The sequence below is a fragment of the Tyto alba genome, unplaced genomic scaffold, assembly GCF_018691265.1.
Source record: "Tyto alba isolate M040663 unplaced genomic scaffold, T.alba_DEE_v4.0 Super-Scaffold_6, whole genome shotgun sequence".
In the NCBI taxonomy this organism is placed as follows: Eukaryota; Metazoa; Chordata; class Aves; order Strigiformes; family Tytonidae; genus Tyto; species Tyto alba.
In genome coordinates, this window is record NW_024881327.1 from 48,609,203 (window position 1) to 48,630,536 (window position 21,334).

The window sequence follows — 21,334 nt, forward strand, 5'->3', positions numbered from 1 at the left end:
AGTCATGAAAGTAATCCATTGAGTGGAAATCTGTTTTTTCTGGGTCGTGTTTTTTTTTTTTTTTTCTTCCCATCTATGAGATATGTTTAGTGTTTCGATGTCTTCACAATGTCAGAGGCTATGCTTATCACAGTTTCTATTTAAAGAAATAAGACTGGGAGTCCTCAAGTTAGTATTTTCTGACAACATTATTCAGTATGTTTTTCTCCATTTTCCCCCTCCTTCAGTGATGGGGGTTGGATGGTGGGGTGAGGAGAGAAGAGAGGAGATAAATACATTTACAAACACTGTATTTTATCAAAGTTCATTATTAATCCAACAAAAATAAGAATGAGGTTGTATGCCCTGAAGATTTTAATCCTGAGAAATCTGTCAAGGTAGATCCCTCGCTGTAAACAGGGGAAGGTCCAGTGTATGAGTGTTAAGGAAGAAACCCTCCATTTGGACCAAGATTGGAGAACAAGAATAAGGATTATAATCCAGTTTCCCTGTAAGTATCTACAGTCTTTGGTTTTAAAAGCTAAAATGCTTCAGAGTATCTCATTCACACACTGGTAAGGTTGGAATATAAAAGATTTAGACTCAGTTATGTTCCATTAACTGCATAACTGATGTTAAAGAGTATGATATTCTCAAGAAATTGGAGTAATAGAGCTCTAGAAGAAGCATAATCTTCTTATACAGAATTATAGAACTGGAAAGCCTCTTGAATGCTCTGTATAAAACATCATTTACTCCTATTCCAAGGGAAGAATCAGCTATAATTCCTATGATTTTTAATATTTGTTTGTCTATTCTGTACTTAGAAACCTCAAATGACATCCCAAGTTAATGATCTACAATTATTCAGTTTCTTTTATCATTTAGTGAGTTTTTCTTATAATAGCTATGCCAAATTATGCAGTTTGCATATATTGCCCTGTTCCTGGATTCATTCATAACATGTAGTCATGGAACCAGAATGATTTAGTCTGGTGATGTGCCTTTTGGCAGTAGTTTTTCTTCAAAAGGAAAAATCTGGTCTGATATATTAAATAATTCTGTAGTGGATCCGGAGCTAATTGTTTTGTTCTCATTTTAAGAATTGTCCTGGAAGTCTTACAGTATATTTCAGTATGTGAAGTTAGCTGGCTCAGTAATTGTGATGATAAACAGCAAAACCTACTGAAGTTCAAAGGTACTTAGTAATAAATAATTTAGCCTTAAGTACTTTTAACAGTGCTCTGAGCAACACTTTAAAACTTGTGGGACCTTTGTATGGCTCTTTCTTCTAGAAGACTGCATGGGCTGGAAAGACCACCCACTTCTGATGTAAGTAGACTTGATTCTCTAAGGAACCTGTGGATCTGGAATTCTGTGCATAGGAGGGAGTGAGCTGGATGTAATTCAAATATCATCCTGCAACGAACACTCAAAGAACAGGTATAAAAGTACCCATGAGGTTTCTTTGCTCCTTTTCTCAGCGGAGTCTGGCTCCTGGAGGAGAAATCAACTATGGAAAATATTGCATTAACATAGGATGGAGGGGCCTTGGAAATAAAGGGCATGTCCCTCTCTAGATGGCTTAACCTGCTATAGAATTCCCATAATCTATCCAGATATACAGGAATTGTGGTTATGATTGCTGAATCCATCTATGTTGAAACTTGCAATAGATTCCATTTTTCCAGGAGAATAATCAATGGAAATTCCATTCAGATGTCCCAGTTTATTAATCTTTTGGCTTTTCTTGTTGATTTAGCACGGCGTGAGAGGCAGAAGAAAAAGACAAATTATGAGTTAAAGTGCCACAAAGCTCAAACCTGTTGTTTGTTAACCCCTTCCTGGTGGACAATAGTGTGTCACTTAAACTATATACCAATGATGGCCTGGGAGTTTCAGCTGAAAAGTAAAATATATGCTGTCCATCATATTAGAGATCTGTGGAAGTACTTAAGTGATATTCCTCACAATTTCAGAAGAAGACTATGAACGACTTTCTTCATGGTTCAATGTAAAATTTTGAATTTAGCTTCCTTTGCTGATCAATCATAGTAGCATTTGTTAATCTTATAGGCATGGCACAAAGCCCTTGTTTTCCCTTCTTTAAAAAGTGGTGGGGAAAATGATTTAAAATAAAAGTTAAAAACTATTTCTTAATTGGGTCACTGTATTATGCATAATTTTTCATAGACAATTTAAATAATTTTAGTGATGTAAGTATATGTACTGGGCTACAGAGGATGTATGATTTAACTGTAATAATAAGATTTTTATTTGGGGTTTTTACTCTGAAGACAGCTAAGAAAAATCTCAGAGCTTCCCAAAACCACTCTTTCCAAAGAAACCACAATGTTACAGAGCCCTTTCATCATCCAGCATATGGTACTGTAGAACACAAAAATATACACTGTACTACTTTAAATTAATTCATATTTTCAGGAGACAGTCTGTGTGAGTATGTGCAATTATGAAATACAACTTTTTTTTCCTCTTGACTTTTTTAGCTGCCTCACCCTTTTTATTTGAACACATACATATGGTGTGTGAGAGTGAGCAAGCTCTCTGTAAATGTTTGGAAGGAGCATCTGTCAGACAATAAAACTTACAAGAAAACATGCTTCTCATTTAAAGTGTATTCACTAGAACTATTTCAGTGTTGGAATCAGTTCATTTGTATAGCTTGGAGGCATTAATAAGAGCAGAGAGCTGTAAAGGCACCAGAAAACTTGAACTGTTACTAAGAATCCAAGGCATTTTTTTAAGGCATTTCGTTTATTCGGCATCACAGTCTTCTGATAGGAACCTGAACCAGGTGACAAACAGGAAACCTCTGATAGTCCATCCAAAAAGATTGCAAACAAGAAGATGACATGATTTTGCAGACCTGGAAAGTCTAAAGATTACAATAATTGTTGGACCAAAGGGACCCTCTTCAGGCATAAATAGCAAGACTCCTACTGTCTTCTCTTGCAGACCAACTCAGCTGCCAGCAAAAGCAGGTGCTCTCCCCCTACCAGTGCTCCAGAGGAAATATTTAGTGAGTATTCACAGCTCTTTTTACAGATTAATATATTATTAGTGCTGTAGATGTATTTGTATAGTTTTCTCAAAGGACAAAGGCATTTAAAAGTAAGATTTTAGGGGTGTTATTTTAAACAATTGATGGAGTTCAACAGTCTGATGCAATTATCTTATTAATTTAAAAACAAAATTTGTACAATCTGTGATAGCAACTTTGTAAAAATATTGTTTTTTAACAACTGTGTAGCTTAGACAATCTGAAGCAATTACAGTGTATATTTTAATGCACAAGTTATGACAGCAAAGTAATTTATATAAATATGAAATGTATTTGACTTTAAATGTTATGCCATAAAACAGCCTTTGTAGAACACAAATTTAAAATAAATCATTTCTTTTGGCAAAGTAACCTGCAATTTAATTTTTAGAAGAATAAATATACCACTAATGTTTTCCACAGAAACAGTTGCTACTCTAATTGATTCAAGATGTGACTCTAATAAGATTTCAAAAGGAAATCAGAAACAGATTTTTCTCAGAGGTAGTACTATGGACAAGGTTAAGATATTTTTATTTTCATTAGAAACACTTGTCCCAGTTAGAGTTACAGATTTGTAGTATATAGCATGGAAATATAAAATCTGAAAGCATTATAATGATGTTTTTAGAAGCATAACAATTTTTAGTGTTTCAGATATATACTTTCTTTTTGGTTATAACTTATGGTACGTTACATTTTATTAGGTAACTGTTATTCAATTTTGAGTTTAGAGTGACTAATATGGCTAACATATTTTTTTATTTTCGTGTGGTAGGGAATGGAAAACCTGATGTTTGTCTACTGCTCCTGTAAAGTTATCTGGACCTTACTTATAACAATGCTAGGTTATGCCAGCAGCTTGCCTGTGGGTGATGATTCTATTTGCACAGCAGAGGAACTTGCTAAGTACAGCATAATCTTCACAGGGAAATGGAGTCAGACTGCTTTCCCTAAGCAGTATCCACTTTATAGGCCCCCAGCACAGTGGTCATCAATGCTGGGTAAGTGAAGCATGTACAGTTTTAAGAAGAGATAAATCTCTTGACCACTGTGATCTTTTTTTCTTCTTAATAGTATATTTTAAGAGAACTAATGAAAAAGGAAAAAAATAGCAAATGTTATTAAGAATGAAATGCAGAAATTGAAGTATCCACAATGCTTTCAAAACCCTACAACTGTTTTCAATTGACTTCTGTTTTCAATTGGCTGCAGCTGAAATAAACAGTGATAAGCCAAATGTTTTAGTGTTCACTCATTTTTATACACATTTTTTTTTAACCTCAGAAATAAACCAGATAAATTGAAGAAATAGGGACAATCTAAACCAGACTTTTATGTCATGCCATGTATTCACTCAAATAGGTGTTACTCATAGTTCTGACTACAGCATGTGGAAAAAAAATGAATATGCCAGCAATGGTGTACGTGACTTTGCTGAAAAGGGTGAAGCATGGGTATTAATGAAAGAAATAGAAGAAGCTGGAGAGAAAATTCAGAGTGTACATGGAATCTTCTCTGCCCCTGCCATTTCCAGTGGTACAGGACAAACCTCCACTGACTTAGAAGTGCATTCAAGACATCCCTTAGTAAGTAAATGTACATTTTAATTTTAAAAGTTTATTTTATATCACTAGCACCCAAAATTAAATATTTGGGTTCTCACTTGTAGGAATTAAAAACTATGTCACATTGCAGGGAGCACGGTACAGGTTCGATAAAGTAGAAGATCATAATGACATTTCTTTCAAAAATTTTAAGTGAAAATTACTACAAGCAGGACTGAAGCATTTCAAATAAGTGATGCAATCCTCATTGATCATTTTGTTTCATTAGGTTTCATTTGTTGTACGAATTGTTCCAAGCCCTGACTGGTTTGTGGGTATTGACAGCCTCAATCTCTGCGAAGGAGACCACTGGATGGAAGAAGTATCAGTAGATCTATTTCCATATGATGCTGGAACTGATAGTGGTTTCACATTTTCCTCCCCAAACTTTGCCACTATTCCACAGGACACAGTTACAGAGGTAGGTGTGTATACATAGTTCAGCACTTCATACCTGTACGTTTTGAGTCCTGCCTTTAAAAGATCATTGTCCTATGACTACAGGATAGACTCTTGTGAAACTGATTTTGGTATTTAAGAGTGCTGATGTTTTCTCTATATGGATCTATTACATAGCTGATAACCCTACTGCTTTTGTTTATTTTCTGTCTTTCAAATTCATGAGGTAAATGTAGATGGATCATGAAAATTTGGTTCTACATTTAAAGTATTTTCTGTAAAATATTACTATTTTTAGGTGATTTTAAATAATTTTTAGAATACCTGGAAAATGAAAACACTCATGGAAGTCCTGACATTACTAAATATGTATCTAAACAGGAAAATTCTTAGTAGTGAATAGTGATGTGGGGAGGAGTTTTCAGTTAAAAACATTGCTGAAACCCTGAAACTGTTATCCTTGAGGGAAAGGAGTTAAGGGAAAGCAGAGAACTTCATCACTGCTGTGGTGACCCCACTTTCAATCTCTTTTGCTCACTTGATACTCTATATGCCTCATACTTTGATTTTGTGATTTAAGGCTGGTGGGGAGCAGAGGATTTTGATTCAGATGTTTTGAATGCTATAAGCATTCAGTTAATCCTTTCTTTAAGGCCTGTTTTTCTAGAGCCAAATGCTGTGCTAGTGAGTAATGAGTAAAGGAACAGAGAAGCTGGAAAACAATACATTGGGCCTCCTATATCCATATGACAGTTGCTACAGTATACCTAATATTAATATTTAATACTCTTGTATTCTTCTTTGTAATAACATCCACTTCTTTCCATCAGACCATTCCATACATCACTGTGTTTTCAGTACCTCCCAGAACAGTCCTCTATCCAAAGGTTGGCACAATTAATTGTGCCCAGTCCCAAAGCATTATGCATAAAAATTCTGGGATTACCAGCAGTAAGTGTGTGAACTGATGTTCATAGAAACTGGTTACCTGCATTTTACTTGCCAAAAAGTTATTAGCATGATGTAAACATGATTTCACAGTTATCTTCTTATTAATATGATGTAGTTTCTTTAAGGTTCCCCTTTTTATTTCACAGATTACTTGTTCCTCTCCAAGTCATCCAGCAAACTCATTTTATTATCCCAAACTCAAAATTTTGCCACCTATTGCTCAAGTGACAATGGTGAAGTTAAAGAAAAACCAGCTGGGTCTTCCTGCACCTTATCTTAATCTTCCAGCTAAAAGCAATGAAATAATAGACTCTGTCTCAGGTAAGTGATTAGTATTTTGATATGCTCAATTCTGTTATTTCTATTCACTCAGAAAATATATGGAAATCTGGCAGGTGATGTGGATGAAATAGGTGAATAAGCAGAATATTCTCCTACCTGCATAGGAATAGTTTCCAGATTCACACATGGGAAATCAAACAAGCCAGCTGACATAAAAGAGAATCCCTGCAAGAATAAAGAAGGGATTGCATATTTGAGCTATGGTTCAAAAGTTTAGGTTTTACCCGCAATAAGGGCTAATCAAGACTTAGTATCAGCATAACCAGTGAATTCTATGAGAAATAAACAACAGTTGATCAGAATCAGAGTTCCCAAATTCTTTGCAATTTTGAAGTAGATATTAATCATTAAGTTTTACACATGATGATGGAGCAAGAGAACTATTATTGCTGTCTTCTTCTGGGTCAGAGGGCTTAATAGTTATGTGCAATAAGAATTGATATAATTCAATTCATTTGGACATATTTGTGATAGAAACATACATCCTGACAACAAAAATAATGTTCTCTTTTATATTTATTTTCTTAAAAGTATTATCTAATAACTTTGTTTTGGTAGGAAAACATACAAAATACCCCATCCAGTCAGTCTTAAGGGTAATTTTCAGATCTCCAAATTAACAAATACATAATTAATACAATATTTGCTCTAAGGGAAAGATAGCAGTTGAACAGTGTCCAACGAGATTTTATCTTTACACTTTCCTAGTGGATTTTTACAAAGCGTAAGAGGAAGGGCTAAGAATAGGAATATTGACATCCTAAATACTATTTGAGAGACAGCAATGGGCTAAATCCCCAATGTATTCCTGTAAGAGCTGCCATGTTCCAAGAGCTTCTCCAGAATGTCTGAAGATTTTATCCCTCAAGCTCCTTGCTGAAGTCACCCCACAGTCACTAAAATAAAGCTCATTCCCTACACATCTAATAATGCATAATTTGCATGCTTTATAATTTAATAAATTCTATCAATTTATAGTGTTTTAATGGGTTTCTGTTAGTAAACAAGACATATTCAAAGTCAGTGCTACATATCTCAGTTTCAGTCATATGCTTTCTCCACAATATTTGAAAGGAATGTTTAGCCCTCTTTAGGATATACATCTAAAATAATGCATTTAAAGTATGGTATTTAAAAAATAATTTTTAATCGTATATCCCCACTTTACTGTATATTAACCAGTAAATAAGTCCATTTAAAAACATATTCCAGAATCAAAAAGATAGATTTAATTTCCAGAGATAAAACTGTGTCCCTCATTCCCTCTAGAAACATGGGAATGAGTAATCACAACAGAAGTGGTGAGTTGCACTGTAATACCAGAAATTTATACCAGGGGTCATACATTTAGTATGGCATTTAAAGCTGTTTTTGTGGACACCTATTTTACCCACAAATGCTGTAATACACAGTTGTGAGGCAATTTCCTGTGACAAGCAATATTTTTATTTAACATACTAAGGAACAGTCACCTATATTTTTATGAGAGATATTTTCAAGTATACATAGGAAGTATACATTAGGAAAAGTACTTTAGAGTTTCTGACTTCTTTTTTTGCAGTAAATTAAAACTATAATGAAAACCCATTTAGTATTAAAAAGTAGTGACAGAATATCTTTATTGGCAAAGGGAACTATAGTGTACATATCAAACAATAGCAAGATGACTTAATGATAAAAGAATGGGACTTTATTTCTGAAGCAAATTGGAACAGAAGTTAAATGGAATTTGATATGAACAACTAGAGGAACAATCTCTATCTGCAAAGAAATCTAAATATACCTAAATAAAGCAGAGAAAAGCTTTAATCCTGGTGGTTTTAGTAAGCCATGCAAAGGCAAATGAGTTATAAAAGTGACAGTAAATGTTTTGTAATGCAATCTTTTCAATGCAATTATTTTAAGCATAGTTTTCTTTGATAGGAATTCTGTATTTTCAATTCAATAGACAATATGCTGCACTACTTGATGTATTACCTCAGACAGTCTCTAGATTACAATAATAATAATAACAACAGTAATAATAATCATAATAATAACCGTTGTCAATGAGCTTAGGATCTGAAAACAGACACTTTTATTTATGAGACAACATATGGATTTTTTTAATATCACATGTATTTTTTGTAAGAAAGGTTGCTATTTGATTACCAGTCCTTAATGCTTTGCCAACTATGTATTTGCCTTAAGCACAAATTTATGTAAAGTTACCTTTTTATTGTGTATATTGCAGAAACACCACTGGACTGTGAGGTTTCACAATGGTCTTCCTGGGGTCTTTGTAGAGGTGTTTGCAGAAAAACAGGGACCAAGATCAGAACTCGTTTTGTACTTCTTCAGCCTGCCAATAATGGAATGCCTTGCCCAAATCTGGATGAAGAAACAGGATGTGAACCAGAGAATTGTGTCTGAAATAAAGAAAATATAACAATTTAGAGAATTTAAAAGTAGGATTTGTTTAACTAAATCTGAACTACATGTCAGTCAATGTTCCTTAGAATTCGGGTATGCTGCACTATTTTGCTGAGAAGGTATATTAGGCTGGTTTTGAATGTTGTTTAATATCAAGATTTTGGGGGGGTTAAATTCCTAAGGTTTAGTATGACAACAGTACTTGATCATTTACAGGCCAAAAAACCCCAAATAAATCCTTGCTATAAATATACTGTAAATTCTTGGAGTACCCTCTAGTGGCAGAAAAGAAAACATTTGGAAAGATTATACTTCACACATGTAGAAATCTTTCAACTACGAAATCTAAACTAATAACGTTCTTAGATACTGTAATTTGTTGATCTACATCTATTTATACCTAGAAATTAATTTTTTCTCTAAATTATGTTTTAATAATTTATTGGCATTTTTGTCATCTTTCTAAATATGTTTAACATGCATTTCTTCATAAACTACTTATATAAATCAGAGTGACCAGATATTTGCAGTGTGGTTAAGACAATAGTATAACTGAGTAAACTTGTCTTGAGACTTATGAATACATGAAAATGTCTTTTTCTTTTCTTCTCAGAAGTGAGAAGAATATCTGTCATGAGGACACTCAGCCAACAAATTTACTAGAAAAAATCAGAAGTGTGGACGTTAGCAGAAAACTTCTGAATTTAATTAAAACTGTTAGCTGAGATTTAAAAACTGACTGTTAGTGTGTGTCCATCTTGAGACAACCATCTCGAAGTTAACACTGTTGACCATAACATAAATTATATCATTGTCTTTATATATGCACTAAACATGTCCATGTTTCTTTAAATATCTTTGCTGCTATTTGTGTCATCCTAACCTTTTCACAGAGAAAACTTACTAATGTTTTAATATTATCTAAAATTGAGATATACACAGATATAACAAAACAGCATGTCATAAACTGTTCCTGACTGCAAGTTTTAATGCTCAAATAACTGTTACAAAACAAAAGTAATATAGGGCTTATAAAGCGTTGTGGATATTAACTAGGAAAATAATTTTGGAGTAACACTGTTCAATAGAATATTTTTACAGTCACCCCACAAAAATTCTACAGCACACTGCAATTTTACAAATATACAGCACAGATATTGAACAGGAGAGTTGATTTGAGTAGGTTCTTTCTGCAGTATGCCAAATATCAGAAAATTTATTATGTACTTAATGGAGCACAGTACATTCTCTGTAGGGCTGAAACATTTAAAAGGTTCTCTGTATTTTTTTCCAGGAGATAAATCTTGCAAAGGCCCAAAGAAATTTGAAACTTTATCAGACTAGACTAAGTTGGTCCTGCAAATGCTGATAAATGCAGTTATTAGAGCTAAGTATAGAAATTTCTACATCTTTCATTCTTTGTATTTCCACTGTTGCTTATTTTTCAAAATAGTTTCACTTTTTTTATTATAGTTATTTTTCCAGGTTCCCCTGTTTCCATTCTATAATGGAAATAATGTTATTATACTTAATTTTCATATTTTGTGTTTAGTTAATTTCTCTGCCTTTTCAATATTTTCTTTTTTATTTTTATATTCACTTTTACTCATTCTATGTTCTCTTTTCTATTAAACTTATTTGCTATATAGTTACACAGTTATCACCATTTCATAAAACTTAAGCTTATATTGAAGTATATAGTTAAGTATTCTCTGAGGACAGGGACTAATATTAGATTGATTGGTCAACGAGTGATAAACTCAATAAAGGTCTTGGGCAGAAATCAGATGGAAGTAAAAATTATGACTTAGGGCAAACAAACCCACAAACCACAAGGTATCCTTGGAGGAACCTTCCTGGTGTCCTCTAAAAACTAGAGTTTTCTTCTTCACATGTCCAGAACAACTAAAGGGCTAGATCCAGTGGAAGAGTATTTGCATCTATAATTGTATACATGACCCAAATCTAGGATTTCAGTCCTACAAGATACGATTTGATAGTGGATCAGTCCCAGTGTTTATTCAAGCTCCTGAAACCAAAAGTTTCCCAAAGGACACTGAAAGAAAAGGGATTGAGAGAGGGAGGTGGAGTAGAAAGGGAAGTGAATATGTAGAAGGCCAACGCACTTCAGGAAACTCCAGTTAGTGATAAATAACTTTTCTAGTTTAGAGTGTTTACATACGTGAATATTCAAGCAGAAGTTTCCTACCCAGCCAGTTACCTGCATATGGGTTTTTTTTGTAAGCAGTGAGTTCAGGAGACCCTGGTAAATATGGCGTTCTCGAAGGATACCCTTGAGGTTGTATAACATTTGGCTATAAATATAGTTCCAGATATTTACTTTGCAAACACCAGGGACGGAGACATTTCTTGGCAAGACTGTGGGTGGTGAGTTCTATTGAAGCACATTCTAATGACGGAGCACACATCATAACAAATCTTTATTAAACTGATTAGTGAGGTATCTGATCCCTGTGTGAATAAGTCTAGGCCTTTGTAGCTTTTAGTTTCAGCAGTCTTGGATTTATGTTAAACGTTTGGGGACAGTGAAGAAACAGAGATTCTCTTCCTTCCCTTTCCTTTACATCCAGTGTTACAAACAGCTGGCAGCAAGGTTGCTGTAGTTCTTAATATATGAGATTTAGGGAAGAAAATAGGTAAATTCATTTTTGGGTTAAACTAATCTCAGAAAACACTTTGGGAGGAAACTTGATACGGATTTGTAAAGACAATTATTTTAGCAAGAATGTTTTGTAGGAAGAATCAGCTTTGGTGCCTTGGCAGATATTCTTGCAGAATGGAAGACAAAAGGTAAGTGTAGCAGTAAAAAAGTCACCAGAGACTTGAACTAGGGTCCTACAAAAATCATAAATACCAAATTCAATTCCTATAGTGGAATAGGGTACCTCATTACTGAGAACAACTTGTCCAGTACCTTAAGAAATTTAAGGACAGTTAGTTGTGAACACATGCAAGCTCTTCCTATTGTCTCACAGAAGGCATGAATGCCACCTGAAGCTGTATATGTATTTATGCTTTTCTATGTGCTGTGGCTTCTCTGCAGACATCCAGTGCAGCACTTTGGTGGTTAATGAGTAGGAAAAAAACAGGGTACGTTCGTAGATAATTCAGGATACAGGAAGGACTGATGCTATCTGTGAATTGAACTGAACTGAAAAGATCTCCCTGGTACCTTAGCATAAATGTTGGCTGGGTGAGCCTTAGGTGGACTAAAAGAGAGGGCAGGCATTTTGTACTACCAAATACTCCCAAGTGACTGAGATGGATGCCCGAGGTATGTGTATGAAACACACTTAGTAACTGCAGTCTGAGGTCCTGTTCCATTTTGCTAAGTAAATATGCCTTCCCTCAGTTGAGGAGAAACTGTATCAGAGGACCAACTCTATACTATGTAAGTGTACTGTGAAAGTGGGCCAACTCTACCTGAACAGATCTTGTCCACCAAGCCTGTTGTGAAATATTGCAGGCAATTATCAAAATGGCACAGAGTCTGCTGTTAAAGATCATTTTGTGGAGAGACAGTCTTGTATTAATTGAAAAATAGTTCTAATACCCTAGGTATGCTAAATTAAACGTGGTCACGGAAACTAATGTGTGCCTAACTTTTAGAAGGGGAGAGGAAGCGTATGCCAGCCTTTCTGATTATTGAATGAGCACTGTCCCCAGCAAGATATAACTGGAGTGTGAACAAGGGATCTGAGAATACCTAATGGTATTGAAGTCAAAAAAGTCCATTTCATGATTTTCCTAGTTACAGGTAATTGAAGTACATTGGGAATATCTGATCTTTCATCAACATAAAAAAGTAACTCAGACTATTCCATGACAATAATTATCGTGTTCAGAAAATAAATCTAACACTTGATACAACAATTCTGAAGTTGGTTGAATCCTGTTTAATGGGATGTGGTATGCAGGTGTGGTGTCTGTGATATTTTACAGATACTGTGAATGCATGAGACAAAAAAGCTCTCAATATGCCACATGACAACCCGATCACCTGAAGGCTGACTTATTTTTGTTTGAAGTCCAACAGCCTTACTATGTTAGCATTTATGAGCCAAAAGTATAGAAGTAATGTGTCTCTCCCAGCTGTTCTGGGCAGAATGAAGGATAAAGTGGCATCCCCTTGTACATTTTGTGTTATAACATTGGAACACAGAATTCTGGAAACCTCAAGTAGTCAATGAAAAGCTGAAAGGATGACTGCTTAAGGAGCTCACAATCTGCAGACAAACCTATACTTCTTGCAGGGGTAGTATGGCATGAGAATTTATGCAGGTGCATGTCAGGCAATATCTCCCTGCAGTGGAGGGATAGGAGTCCAATTATATGATGAGATTTTGTATGATCTAAATTTTTTTCTGATGGATAAATGCTAAAGTAGTAATGAAGTTCTAATATCACCTTTGAGACTCCTACGGATTCAATGGCTATGGAACACAATTTGTATGCTTCTATCCTTAACCATATGGAGCCGAAGAATAAAAAGTAATATTTAAGGAATCAAGACGCTTTGTCTGACAATCTCTTTTTGAGTATAAGAATGATGTACTTCGCTAGAGGTGAATTAATACTTGTGATAGAACGTCTGTGGAGTGACTTCATGCTGTGAAATGGACTGAACCAATTGTGGTGGTAAATAAATCTGTCATCAGACATATACATTGATCTATATTAGTACAAAGGGTAAAAATAAAAACCTCAATCATTCTTTGATTTACACTATAACTTTCTTTAGAGAATTTATTAGGCACTACCCAAGAAAAAGACATTCGTATGTAAAAAGATCTTATTCAGAAATCGGTCGTTATTTTTTTCCTGTGGTATCATGTTAATTAGTGTTTCAAATCCTTTTATTGTTCAAGTTCTTTTGACTTCATTCTTCATAATTCTTGCAGCCCACAGTGTCTGTGGGTTTTGTATAGGTGAATACATATGTCCAATGACTTAGCTTGGAAATTACAAGATTTCTTAATAGAAGGGGAGTGAACCTTTGGAATAGTCATCCAGAATAAATAGGAAATATAAGTTAACAAGTTAATTTAAGTTGAAAATGGAGTAGTTTATGGAAAGAGATAGCTGAAGTGGTTGCTTACAGTAATCTAGGGACCTGATCTCAAGTACCTGAGAGGTTCTTTCTTGTTTCATGTTCTTCTATGTGTATAAAATAAAATTTTAATCTAGAGGCTGAGGAAGAAGAAAGATTTTACAAGTTATCTTTTTCATGTTATCTCATTCTGCAGAACATACTGTAGTTATTTATAAATGTGTAACCAGCAGCTGCCTTTTCTCACAGGTTTTTTCCTCTCAAAAATACACTGATAAGCAGCAAACAAGGAACGACCACAGGACTGCACACATTTGTAAATAGTTATCTTCAAAAGCAGTACGACTGGGATACATAAAAACCATGAAAAGCCAATTAATAGGATTTCTTATGAACTTTTGGATTTCTTTTTCACTTACTTTGTATTTTCACAGTGGTGAAAGAGAAGAGAAATGTATAATCGAAGATGTTCCCAGTGACACACTGGTAATTGGTAGGTACCTGCCAATGCTATATGATAGCTTGTAACCAATGCTATACAGATAGCTTGTAACAGAAAAATTTGTGATTGATGAATAGGGTAAAGCCATGGTGAAAAGAAAGAGGACACAGTGAAAATAACTCCCTGCAGCAGGGTCTAGTCATGTTGTCCTCACACATTGTGTGTCTCCATCACACAAAAAATGCAGGTTTCCAGAGTGCTTAACAGACTAGACAAAGAATGTCTTCTAATTCTACAGCAGTGTAATTGTTGACTTAATGTGTGCTTCTGTATATTCTGACTGATTTACTCATTCATACTAGAAATTCTGTAACACGGTTTTCCCTGTATAAATGGAAGAGTTACTTTTTTGATTAACACTGATCTGGAAAGAAGCAATTCAAGGTGTGCTAAAGTTCTATTTCACCTGGGATATGACAAGCACATTAAATTGATCTACAAGACTGCAAATGTAAGATTGAAAGGGGATAGCAAAAAATAATGTATAATAAAATTTTTAATAATGTGATAAATATAAAAGACAATCCTAAAAATGTAATTTGAATACAGCACACTTATGCTTTTAGAGGTCTCAGCATGCCTTCTGTATGCTAATCTTGCCAGAGCATTAAGAGTAATCAGAAAGTATTACTTGTTAATCAACATTTTTTGTAGTATTCTAGAATGTTTTCTAGTGTAGTGAGAATTTATTGCACTTCACACTGTTATAAAGTGCCCCCTGAACAATTTTAATCATAACCACATGAAATATATATACTGTTTTACTGTTAATCATTTATCTTTACATTTTTGCTGAAAAAGCAATAAAGATGTTTAATATTAAGCTATGTTTTATTTAACAGATTTTTATCTATGTTTTTATATAGGGAATTACAAAGTACAACGCTGGGATATACATAAACAAGACTTTCTTGAATCTGCTCCTGGTTTGGGAATGTTTGTGACTGTCACAACTCCTTCTGCTGAGGTAAATATGCTGTACAAATGTTTCTGTAGGATTTATGAGTTGACTTTTGGCACTAGCAGGCAGAAATATCTGAAAATAATAGACACATTTTGGGAAAAAGTAAATCTACAGTCTACCAGCTAGTTCAGTATTTTGATGCTGAAAAATATAAGCACATTGTGATTTCTATCAAAGTAAGGAGAAATGAAAATGTTTGATAATGGTATCTGTGGACAATTTTTGCATTACTACTGGATTTGAGAAACTGTCACTAAGAAAATTAAGTTACAACTGAGAAAACAGGTTAGATTTTAAAACAATGAAAATTCACTAATGAAGTAAAATGATACAGAATGCATTTGAGCAGTCGAAAGAAAAGCTGATGAGAAATTAAAATGACAAAGTCAACATTATTGTGAGATTGTATATAGCCATCATGCATAGAAACTGCACCAGGAAAGGTCCTGAGCTATTTCAGCAATGGACAATATTTCTGTGCATAGACAAGGTCTTAGTTTTCAAACTTTAAATGCTTTACAGAGCATTGGCTTTTGTAAACTGCAGAAATCTGTAACATTTCAATGTTCATTGTGAGGCAAAATAGTTTATTTTTCTCTAAATCTAGTCTGAAATTCAGATAAATTTAATGATGTCATGAGATTGATTACTTTTAAAATCCAATTCACAATACTGTTTTTTTATTTTTATTGATATTTATATTGTATGCACCCAACTTATATAATATCTAAATTACAGGTATTATTGTCAAAACTGTATGGGCCACAAGGAACATTTTCCTTTACATCTTATCTATCCGGAGAGCATATTATTTGTTTCCAGTCTAACTCCACAAGATTCGTGGCGTTTTCAGGAAGTAAACTGGTAGGTGTATTTCTTAAATATTCTTTGTTTTAATAGTACCAATTGTTTACAAATTGCAGAGTTTACAAACTAGATTGGTCTAACTTCTAGCAGATAATTCAACATTTCCTAGTGATTAAAGAAGACAAACCTTGAATTATGAAGATGAAGAGATGAAAAAGACTGTTCTGATATTTAGGAAGTTAAGATTAAAGAAGCAAAATTATTAACTATAAAATGATTTAATGTTTGTACAGTGCTTTGAATGTGAAAGATTTTGGTCAATAAGAACAACTATTTGGTTGAAAAAGATAGATATGTAAAATTGACTAACATAAACATGTCATAAAGACCTTCCATGCCTTCACTAATGTAGATTGAATTCCTAAAGAAAATTTAGCATTTTAATTTTTGAAAGGTATTAAAATTAATAATATATTAGCATACTTGATATTGCCTACTACTAACAAAGTTGACTTTATTGCAGATTTTGAAAAAAAAAAAAAGCCATCAGATGTGATATGATTAATCTATTTCAGCAAATAATTTTGAAAATTTTATCTATATGCCTCTTCTCAAAAGACTGTTATCTGAACTGCTCCAAATCAACGTTAAATAAGTTAGTAGACAAAGGGTGCTATAAGGTTGTGAGACAGATTTCTGAATACTCAGCTAGCTAACTCTAAGAGAGCTGAAAGAAGATGTGATCTTCATATATGGTTGATGTCTGAGTAGACCAAACTTCTATTGTGGTAAAATCAAGCTCTAGGATTTTCACAGACTAACTCTTTGGCTAAAACTTTTTTATTAACTTTCTCATATTAACTTTAGTAAAATTTTTAATTTGTGCCAATATAAGTTGTATAATATTGCAAGTTGCATTCTTCTCTTTTCTTCCTATGGGTCTGTTGCTTGGCAGGTTTGGGGCATTTTTGCTATAGATCATACAATAGCTTATAGGATATTAGGAAATATTTCATAGCAGATAAACCATGCGCGGAGAAAGAAAAAAGATAAGTTATGGATGGTTCTGCTTTAATACCAATGTTAAACTGCCAGTAATAATTCAGCTGGTCTCCTTCCAGTCTTACACTGCTGTTAGAGGAGGAAACCTAGAAGTGTATCTATAAAAAGCTTCCTGCAGTATTACTATAGAATGTAATTTCTGCAATAATAGGATGGAATGTGAAATACAATGAGCAGTCTTAGTGGTGCTCATTTTTTAAATTAGCTTGGACAAAGATGGTGTTTGAATCAATACTAGCATAAAATAACGCCCTAACAGTAGTGAAAATTTTAAACTTTTATAATTAATTTTAAATAAAATTGTTAAACACTTTAAATATCCAACCTGATTCTAATTTTAGGAAGGATTTCTATAAACAATTAAAACTGTTTTCCTGTAATGAGCTTAAAGGGAAAGTATTCCTTGTTTCTTTTTTTCTAAGGAATTCTGAAAACACAGAAGACGCAGTAATGAGAATATTTTTTCTGTTTGCAGCGTGTCCATTTGGACATTAGAGTCGGAGAACATTTTTTGGATGAATCTGTTGTTCAAGCCAAAGACAAAGTGAATGAAGTTAACTTTAGACTAGAACATCTAATTGAGCAAATTCATCACATATCCAAAGAACAAAACTATGAAAGAGTATGTATGTTCCCTAATGGAAATGTTAAAAATATTGTACATTGGCTTATTGATTTGTAAAGTATTATGAGGTTTATTATTTTATTGCAGTGCTATTTTTAACTTACTCATAAAACTCTATTGGTATTTAACCAAGATAACCTACATTACCTTGCTATATATTTTTAAGCTGTAACATAAAAACTAATTGATCACTGTGAAATCATGTTTATAACAACAGGTGTTATTTTAAAGAAGGAATTTCCAAATATTGTTTTTCTGGTCAGAGTCAGTAACAGCAGCTGAGCAGGTAGCAGGCACCATTGCTGGTGATGTTGCCAGCTGCTGTTTCCATGCTGATCTGTGTGCAGAAACTTTACTGAAGTGGGTAAGGAAATAACTGAGTGTATATTTGTATATCTCCATGCAGTCAGAAATAAAGACCTCCTTCAAGTGTATACCCATTGTCCTCACTTTTCTATGCATATGCAGGCAGTCAGACTGTGTTTTAAATATATCAACTAGTTACCTAAAAAAATAAATTTGGCTGCATAAAGTTTCTTGACTGCAATATGAAAATGACTATAAACCTAAAAAGGCTTCAGCCTGTACTAATGGAATATATTTAGCACAATATATATTTTATGAGCAAGGGAAAGCTCTGTTTGCCTATCTGCTTCAGGATACAGTATGTCTGCTTCTCAGTTCTGATTTGTAAAAATACCCACCTCATGGATAAGAACAAACTTTAATTTTTATCAATATGAAAAAAGTGTTTGTTCACTGCTATGCAGAAGAGGGATGCCTGTCTAGATACGTGGATAGCGACATGAAACGTACAGGTGCCAAAAGGTAGTAATTATGCTTTTCCTTTTTTCTTTAGGAGCGTGAAGAAAAATTTCGGAAGACAAGTGAAGAAACCAACAGCAGTATTTTGTGGTGGGCTATTGTACAAACACTAATCCTCATCTCCATTGGAATCTGGCAAATCAAATCTCTCAGAGATTTCTTTATATCTAAAAAGCTTGTTTAAACCTTATAAAGTAAATACACAGATTAAAAAATTGCATACAATGTAACACCTAACATCCAAAGAAACCTTACATCTGTGAGAGAATTGGTTACATGTAACTCTCTCTCATCTTCCTCTGATTCTTATTCTAACTCTGGTCTCTTTACCAACATCACAAACCTTATCTTTTATTCCTTGAATTCCATCTTTTATCAGTCTTTTTCTCTATACAGATGTAAAGCTAAATCTAGAAGGACTCGGTGACTAAGGCAGCATTTAATCAGGATTGTTAAATCTAAAAGAGAAATCTAAAAAAAGTTTCCTAATACTTTAAATTTCTCTACTTGTTTAGTAATCTTATTTGGTACTACCATGAACAGTTCAGTGTTTCAGACTGACCAGGATTCACAGTAGGCAGAGAAACAACTATATCCCCTGCAATGCTTAATTTAGTGAGAACATCTTGAACTCGGCCTGTTCCTAGCTTTTCCTCAAATATAATTGTCACTGTTTTCTTTTAAAATATTCAAAGTCTTAAGTGACAGTGGAGCCCACCCTTAAGTTTATGATCAGTGGTTGCAGCAATTACCATGGAAAAGAGAGACCCAGACAAAAAATCTGTAATTGTACTTACTTTTTACTTCCAGGTAAACCCTAAACGTTTAGCAATAGAGTTGAGATCAGATCTCTCCCACAGCTGTTTATGTAAATTACAGTCTTTATGAAGTATGCCAAAGTAAGCTAAATTACAGGTTTCTTGGTAAACACTGTATTTGTGCCTATCTATTAATGTATTTATATATTAATTAATATTATATATGAATTTGTGCCTATTAAGTTATTCCTACACTAAATTCTTCAGTCTGTTTCTGTGATAATTATTTTTGTTTTAATTATTCAGCCACTGAAACATGACTGTCTAAAGAATTTAGTAGTTTTTGATTTATTCATGTATTTCCATTTCACTTATTGCAGCTTGGTTGAATATATCTTTATGCCTTAATTTAGATACTTTATGTACAACTAGCAGAGTTGCTACAGTATCATAGAATTACAAGTCAAAAGCTGAGGTTAAAAATTCAGATAATTGGCCTGACAAAGCAGCAGTAGTGTAAGAGAGTTGGATGTGCTTATAACATGACCCATCTTAGCACTTAGGTAACATGTAAAAACATGAAACTTTAAAAAGTTTCTAGAGAACACAGTGATAGTAGAATATTGTGGTTTGTCCTTCCTATTTGTCTTTCCAGACTCTTCACTAGTCTAAAAGGTAGTGAAAGTTGAAATATTTCGAGACCAATTATTGTTTTAAAGGCATTCTTGCTTTATTTTTTCTATCTTCTCGCCTTTTGTTTTCATTAGCAATGAAATGACATAGCCCTTTAAGTTCACTTATGATTCCAGTATGGGAATGAAAATATAGCTCTGAGTACATGAGAATCCATAAAGTTGATACAAAGTAGAAACAAAAAGCAATGCTTTATGGACCAAATCAATCAAAATAAAATCTCACAAAACTACTCACTGAGGTGTGTCCTATATTTAAAATTTCTGAGACTTTAGAGTTGGCACTTGAAATGCCCAGTAATTAAGTGTTATTAAATTCACTTTTATAGAGCATCCACAACATGTCTTGTTATAACATCTTTGGTGGTAGGAAAGAATGAAAGATGTGTTACAACCATATGGTATATGAAGTCCAAGAAGAAAGTTTAATAAAGGGTTGCTACAAGGTTGTGGTTCAGACTTTAGCTGATATTTACTGTAAGGCTCCTAGCTACATCCCAATGACAAACTTAACTCATCTCACTTACAATACACTTAAGCTTTTAAATCAGAAGGACAGGCACCATGTCAGCATTTATAAAGGAGCTGATTATGTTTCTCTGTATTAATTAGGTCTATACTCAAACCATCACTGAGACTTGACTTGGAGCCTTGACTACAGCTTGAAAGTGCTTCATTCTTTATCTATAATAATAATTAAATATCTTTGCTTTGATGAAATGTTTTCAGTCTCATTCAAGACTTTTAATTAACTCTATAAAGCAGAAGCTGAATCATAGCTCTTTTGGGAAGCAATCTGGGGGCAGCAGTCCTTATGAAGTTAAAAGCCAGAGGTTCCTCCTATGCAGTCTGTTGTACCCAGAGCTACAGCCTGCACTGCAAGTAAGGGAATTTTCCCCTAAAATTTTCATCAAGGGAAATTAGCAAGCGCTGGGTTGATTTCAGTCTAAGAAATTAAAATAAATACTCCTTGTTTTGCTCTTTTTCCTCACCAAAAGAAGCAACAACAAACCTGTGACAGTAAATGAATAACCTTCCTAGACCCCTGCAGTTAAGAGCGAAAAAACACTACCATTTTCCCGCACACCTGAAGGCAGCCCCTGCTGCATGGCTGCCTCTGTGAGGAGGACAGGGCTCATGGCGAAGCACCTACCCAGAGCCCTCGGGATTGGTCTGGTTCCGTTGCCCATGGTTGGGGAAGGGAGGGGGGAAATCTCTCAGAAGGGATCCCCTGCATGGGCACCTCTCCAGTTTGGTAGCGAGAGGCCAGAAAAAAC

The 21,334-nt window shown here is 34.1% G+C and overlaps 2 protein-coding genes across 5 annotated transcripts; both read left to right on the top strand.

The window, feature by feature from the left end:
* The first annotated feature begins 1,257 nt into the window (after window positions 1-1,257).
* Window positions 1,258-13,282, top strand: SPON2 (spondin 2). Of its 2 annotated transcripts, XM_032987359.2 has the most exons (8): window positions 1,258-1,311; window positions 2,956-3,019; window positions 3,819-4,044; window positions 4,406-4,629; window positions 4,877-5,068; window positions 6,144-6,318; window positions 8,573-8,786; window positions 10,046-13,282. In XM_032987359.2, exons 1-7 carry the CDS (start codon window positions 1,283-1,285, stop codon window positions 8,749-8,751), a joined length of 1,089 nt encoding a protein of 362 aa, XP_032843250.1. In that variant the 5' UTR covers window positions 1,258-1,282; the 3' UTR covers window positions 8,752-8,786; window positions 10,046-13,282. The 2 variants fall into 2 exon arrangements, with proteins under 2 accessions (XP_032843250.1, XP_009973975.2); XM_009975673.3 differs by having other exon boundaries at window positions 8,573-13,282.
* On the top strand, window positions 11,481-20,777 carry LOC104368359 (transmembrane emp24 domain-containing protein 11). 3 transcript variants are annotated; one of them, XM_042808146.1, is made up of 7 exons: window positions 11,481-11,562; window positions 14,257-14,315; window positions 15,191-15,291; window positions 16,027-16,152; window positions 17,633-17,779; window positions 18,642-18,697; window positions 20,670-20,777. In XM_042808146.1, exons 1-7 carry the CDS (start codon window positions 11,498-11,500, stop codon window positions 20,710-20,712), a joined length of 597 nt encoding a protein of 198 aa, XP_042664080.1. In that variant the 5' UTR covers window positions 11,481-11,497; the 3' UTR covers window positions 20,713-20,777. The 3 variants fall into 3 exon arrangements, with proteins under 3 accessions (XP_042664080.1, XP_032843252.2, XP_009973976.3); XM_032987361.2 differs by lacking the exon at window positions 20,670-20,777 and having other exon boundaries at window positions 18,642-20,502; XM_009975674.3 differs by lacking the exons at window positions 11,481-11,562; window positions 20,670-20,777 and having other exon boundaries at window positions 13,374-14,315; window positions 18,642-20,502.
* The last annotated feature ends 557 nt before the right edge of the window (window positions 20,778-21,334 follow it).

Coding starts and splice junctions, on each gene's coding strand:
- SPON2 (XM_009975673.3), top strand. CDS start 1,283: ATGGGCTGGAAAGACCACCCACTTCTGAT. Junction 4,045..4,405: donor ACAGTGGTCATCAATGCTGG/GTAAGTGAAGCA, acceptor TCACTCAAATAG/GTGTTACTCATAGTTCTGAC. Junction 5,069..6,143: donor CACAGGACACAGTTACAGAG/GTAGGTGTGTAT, acceptor TTTATTTCACAG/ATTACTTGTTCCTCTCCAAG.
- LOC104368359 (XM_009975674.3), top strand. CDS start 14,186: ATGAAAAGCCAATTAATAGGATTTCTTATGAACTTTTGGATTTCTTTT. Junction 15,292..16,026: donor TCACAACTCCTTCTGCTGAG/GTAAATATGCTG, acceptor TCTAAATTACAG/GTATTATTGTCAAAACTGTA. Junction 16,153..17,632: donor CGTTTTCAGGAAGTAAACTG/GTAGGTGTATTT, acceptor TTCTGTTTGCAG/CGTGTCCATTTGGACATTAG.